Source organism: Alosa pseudoharengus, unplaced genomic scaffold, assembly GCF_046254945.1.
Source record: "Alosa pseudoharengus isolate Yale_2024_CS ecotype anadromous, Long Island Sound unplaced genomic scaffold, YU_APseudo_1.1 YU_APseudo_1.1_scf_14, whole genome shotgun sequence".
NCBI classification, from domain to species: Eukaryota; Metazoa; Chordata; class Actinopteri; order Clupeiformes; family Clupeidae; genus Alosa; species Alosa pseudoharengus.
This window is the reverse complement of record NW_027468609.1, coordinates 6,089,655-6,095,052: the sequence shown is the minus strand read 5'-3', so window position 1 is coordinate 6,095,052 and position 5,398 is coordinate 6,089,655. Positions and strand designations below refer to the sequence as shown.

Sequence of the window (5,398 nt, the reverse complement as noted above, 5' to 3'; positions counted from 1 at the left end):
TCACATAGAACTTTCAAATGTAAATTTGGTAAACTTACCTGGCCTTTAAGTGCCAATTTAGCAATTTACCCACTCAAACAACAACAGCCAACAGCCATACAAATTTCAGCAGTGAATGTATGCCACTGTAAAGGGCCGGTCATCATGAAACATCACAGGCTCATTCATTATGGCTTATAGAAGCTATGTACTAAATATGACACAAATTAGTCAAAAGGGGGGACTACACATGCCAATTGACACATGTCAATATCTAAAGAACTGCTTAACCAAAAATGTGAAATGTGGTATGGTTATTCTTGGTCTCAATAAAATAATATCTCATCCGTATCCATTTTTAAGTCCCTTTACATATCTATTTATGTCACTCCTATTTAAACATACCTGTACTTAGAATGTTATTATTAGTTTGCCTCATATGTGAAGCGCTTTGGATCACTTGGATGGAGTTTTTAAATGTGTTACATAAATAAAGTAAATTGTCTTGACTTGTTTTAACTTGACTTAAGCAAGACAAGAAACTAGACAGAAACTATTGGTTCCTCATTTTAGTCCACTTTTTTGTAGTTTCCATGTGGCTCGTCCATTTCTTCAAAACGGCAATAATTTTCTCCTCATGATTAGCTTTTTGATTTTTTTTTCAAGGGAACACTCTTACAAGTACGCACGTAATATAATGACTGGAGTTTGTCAGTCACATGTTCTTCTTGTGCACAGCCACAAGTTGCCGAAAGCATCTAAACAGGTGGCGCGCAACGCAGGAAATGCTGAGAGTGAAGTTTTCTGTCTTACGTCAGTCTCCTCGAACTAATCAACATTCTCACAACCCACAAAAGTGAAAAGGGAGAAAGGAAATTGATGCGCGCTCCGACTACAGCATGCGTGGGATACGTGTGTCGCTTTTAGACGCAGCTGATAGTTTGACCGTTTCCAGTGTGCATCTGTGGTTTCTTGAACATCTTGTGGAGTTGTGACAGTTATGTCAGTTTCTTCTACGTCAAAAATCTGCTTAATCGCAGTGGCTTTGGTACTCATAGCTTGCAATGTTGTGTGCATTGCTTGGCTTTTGGTGTCGAAGGTAAGAGCATTCCTACCACTTGTGTATTTTCTTGTCGATTTTATTTCTTGTAGTAACGAATCACTAATTTCATCCTGTGTTACTTGCTGTTCAGATGTAGGATAGTATTTGCAATGTCTCCTGGAAGTCATTCTTGTAAACACTGGACTAGAAGTGCAAGTGTTCAAAGTAATTTGAAACGTTAAATACAACACTGAAAATAACCCTAAATGTAGGCCAAACCTGATCACAGATCAATGCCTTTTTTTGTCAGAAAAAGTATAGGTGATTATGTAATCTGAGATGGTAAAGTTTAGACCCATATTAACACCGGTAGGTAGGCTACCTATTGGCGAAATTGTCGTTTATAATACGGAAATAATGAGTAAATTCACATCTGTCGTTTAAACATTCATTTTCGGAGGCAAAGCAATTTGAGGCATTTCCCCCTCAAACGTCTGTGGTTAAAGTATGAGCCAGTGCTTTGTAATACAAATCGAGTTTGTTTCTCCTTTCTGTTACAGAAGAGTGTTCATTTGTTCATCTATTTAACTTGCTTTAGAAAAAAAACAAATATTAATTTAGACTGCACAGGCCCAATGGCATCATGTGCACAATTCTCAAACCCTATCCTATCATTTTGTTCTCTTATGTATCTACAGGCGCAGTCATCCATTCATCCAACCAAGGAATGTATGTATCCTCATGAAAACTAGGCAGCATCTCATCAACTCATCTTACATTACCCTATAGTCTTTCTTCTTTCCTTCCATTACATCACATTAAGATGCTTCAGGTTCATTAAGCATCTACTTGACCACCTTATAGATAGATAGATAGATAGAGTACCCTCCAGAATTATTTGAACCTCTGCTAAAGTTGGCTAAAAAGAGGAATATAAAGTCATCTTTTGGAAATGGATCTTAATGCCTCAAGTAGAAAAAAGAGGTAATATCCAACCTTTAAGGACACAAATTTTCTTTCTGAATGAATAATGTATCATAAATAAATAAATGTCCTTCCTTAAAATACAGGGGTCATACGTATTGGCACCCCTATGTTAAATTCCCATAGAGGCAGGCAGATTTCATGGATCTAGGACACAATGCATCCTGTTCTCTTGGCCTTTGAAGTTAAAATAGCCCCACATCATCACATACCCTTCACACTCAATGCTCAGTCCATGGATTACTCAATGTAATTTATTCCGGTTTTTCTTTTAGCTATGTATGTATTAAAGTTGAGCCCAGAGAGCATGCCCAGTGTTCTTGGAAACATATCCTCAAAAGCACACTGCTTCCTTAAAGGTAACATGCCTAGCACCTCCCCACTTGTATAATGTATCTGCTGTAAGATAATTTGTTCTACTTGTACCATTTCATAATAAATAGGTCATAAAAGGGTATAAAGAAATGGCTTTCTTTGTGACCTATGGGCTCTGTGCGCTAGTCTACTTGAAGTCGGAAACCAGTTTTATGTTCGTTGACATCACTGTCAACAAGAACCTGAAGAGGAGGCCTTCAGTTGTACCAAAACGTGTGCTCACCGAAAATCCTTCCCTTCTTATTTTGTGCAGCCAATGCACGTAGGATGGCGTTTTTAGGAAAAAGCTGGAAGCTAAACTCGCTTTTATAACGACTTGAACCTGAGCAGAGTGGCACAGCAGTGCTCCTTAGAGCCGCCCACAGACATTAAGACTTACGTACATTTTTTTTCTTACATTTTGGTACAACTGAAGCACTCATCTTCAGGTGTTTGTTGACAGCCATGTCAACAAACAGGAAACTGATTTGCCAACTTCAAGTAAGCTAGTGCACAGAGCCCATTGTATGTTTTAACTTATCTCAGCCCCCTCTGATCTTTCACCCCTTGCCTTGTATGAATGAAATGACGTAAAACAGACAAAGCACTAAATAATCTTTTCACTGAAAGTGATATTGTTTAAAGTCAATGTTTAATGTATAAAAAATGATGATGAGAAATGGCATTGCAAGTGATACATCCTCACTGCTTTCACCCAGTGTCCAAGGACGACAGCTACACAGCACAGCTCGGTCCAGTAAAGTGGGACCAGGAGAGCAATCCCAGGGGTATGTCCCTGGATGCAAACGGGACAGATATCATTGTGAATGATGGTGGATACTACATAGTGTTTGCACAGGCCGTATTCAGGGGGGGGAACTACACTGGAGAAGGCTCTATTCTACGGCTCCAGCTGGACACGAACGATGACGCAGGCGACCAGTTCGCCGTAGTCTGGGACGAGCGAGAGGTCAAGGATGTGCAAATGCTGCGGCTGAGCTTTCTGGTGCTGATGGAGCTGAAGGGGAAGCAGTACATACGTGTGCAGGCCAGGCACCGGAACAGCTTCATCTACAACACACCCATCTCCACCTTCCTCACCGCCATCAGGTACGCCAACCTGCAGGACGTCGCAAATGGAACATCCGTACACATTTGACCCTAACCAGCCTCAGGGTAAGGGTTCACTAGCTTCCAACTCACTATCTGAACTTGTCATGGGAGGGCATATTCACCTGCGTTGCCCCCCACCCCCATTTCGTCTCTGCGGCTGAAAGTTCCTAGAAATGCTTTGGGTCACGTATCTTTTTTGTGACTCCTCTTAGTGGCTGCACTGTGTGGGCTCCGTGGAATTTCCCTATTGGAGACCTCTCTGCTTGCCTCGTTGGTGTCCGTGTGACAGCTGTGACAGGACAGTTTACTATGCACAGAATACTTGTAGAAAATATGAACATCAGCCATGCCCTTTATTATTGCACATTCCACAGTACTGGTCCTTGGTTTATCAGGTATCATGGAACTTCAAGTGCCCTGAATTGTCAATGTACATAGTCAGTATAGCTATGTCAGCTCTCATTATTTGAATGGCACTTAGATTTTAACACAAATTTATAGTTATCACATTACATTCTCACACTTTATAATTTTGTTTCTATTGATTTCTGTGTTTTAATTCATCAGATCTAAACAAGCTATGTTGAGGGAATCTTTAAACCAAATATATGTACAGATGTATATGTATATGAACTTATTGTAAGTTGTTTTTTTATTATTTATCTGGACATTTTATTTGGCCTTTTATCAGTGTTCTTGGGTCTGTTCTGAGCTCACACAAGCTCATGAAGAAAGCATTGTACAATATGTCCCTAAAATCATTTAAACCAGTAACTGGTACACATTGCATTTCGCTCTGAAAGCTACTAACCGTATGTATGCTATCCTATTGTGGGCCATTTCCACATAAGTGGATGAAAGTCATTTATGGAAAGGTTACACACCTAAAGCTGTTTTTTTTTTGTTTGTTTTTTGTGAATCCCATTGAGCAGTTAAACTGCACATTATCTAACTTTCTAGGGATGAAGTTTTGCCATGATTGCACAAAGACAAATCTGTGCATTTGGGTACTTTGTTCTCATCCAAGGAAATAGGTGTGTTACAAAGCTTTCACTTACACCTTAATTTTGTAAGTAAATGTGGAAAAAGAGTGAGAGCACATTTGGTCTTTGATCTTACATTCTAAAGAAACACATGTAATGGCAGCTTTAGAGGACGTTGTGTGTGAGAACAACTCTTGTGATGAAACAAAGATGATTCATGTTCTGTTTCAGTTACTCGCCCACTTATCACACACTTCAATTGCCTTGGCTTAGACAAAATGTTCTTAAATTATATGTACTTTTGTAGTTTTTTGTGGACGGCATTTTTTGTTGAATGTATTTCCTTTATGAGGAACTACTGTTCCAGGATAATATATTTGTAATTATCTATTTATATCTAAATTTAAAAAAGCTGTAATACGTTTAGTAACTGTATTAATCTGTTGCAATACTGATTCAGTGTATTTATGTATTTATGCCCTTATTAAGCATGACATCAACAATATATAATTTGTATAACACAGTTGTGAGTAATTGTTTATTGTGTGGCTACAGTATTCAGATGAGATCATCTGAGAGAATCCATAATGGCTTAATGTCTCGGTGTTTCACATGCAGGGGCGTTGGACTGGGGGTAAAACCAGTACTGATTACTAGGGCCCCAAGGGGAGGGAGGAAGGGCCCTTGAAAAGTCTGGAATATATTGTATTATATTTATTATAGGGGCCCATCAGGAATGCCTATGCATAGGGCCCAGGATCTTGTGCTACGCCCCTGCATATATGCCTCTGCATAGGAAATGTCTTGGCTATTGAACTAATGTAATGATGTCATGAGAGAGTGAGTAAACAAAATCCATATTTCAAACAAGAAACGTTTCTATATCATGTTGTAAGGACATCATATAGGATGTTCCGTTTTTAAGACATCATGCTGGTAGTTC

At 39.1% G+C, this 5,398-nt stretch overlaps 1 protein-coding gene across 1 annotated transcript; it reads left to right on the top strand.

The window, feature by feature from the left end:
* The first annotated feature begins 777 nt into the window (after nucleotides 1-777).
* Nucleotides 778-4,978, top strand: LOC143122349 (uncharacterized). Its single transcript, XM_076283164.1, has 4 exons — nucleotides 778-1,078; nucleotides 1,720-1,750; nucleotides 2,281-2,364; nucleotides 3,079-4,978. Exons 1-4 carry the CDS (start codon nucleotides 980-982, stop codon nucleotides 3,516-3,518), a joined length of 654 nt encoding a protein of 217 aa, XP_076139279.1. The 5' UTR covers nucleotides 778-979; the 3' UTR covers nucleotides 3,519-4,978.
* Nucleotides 4,979-5,398: the final 420 nt, after the last annotated feature.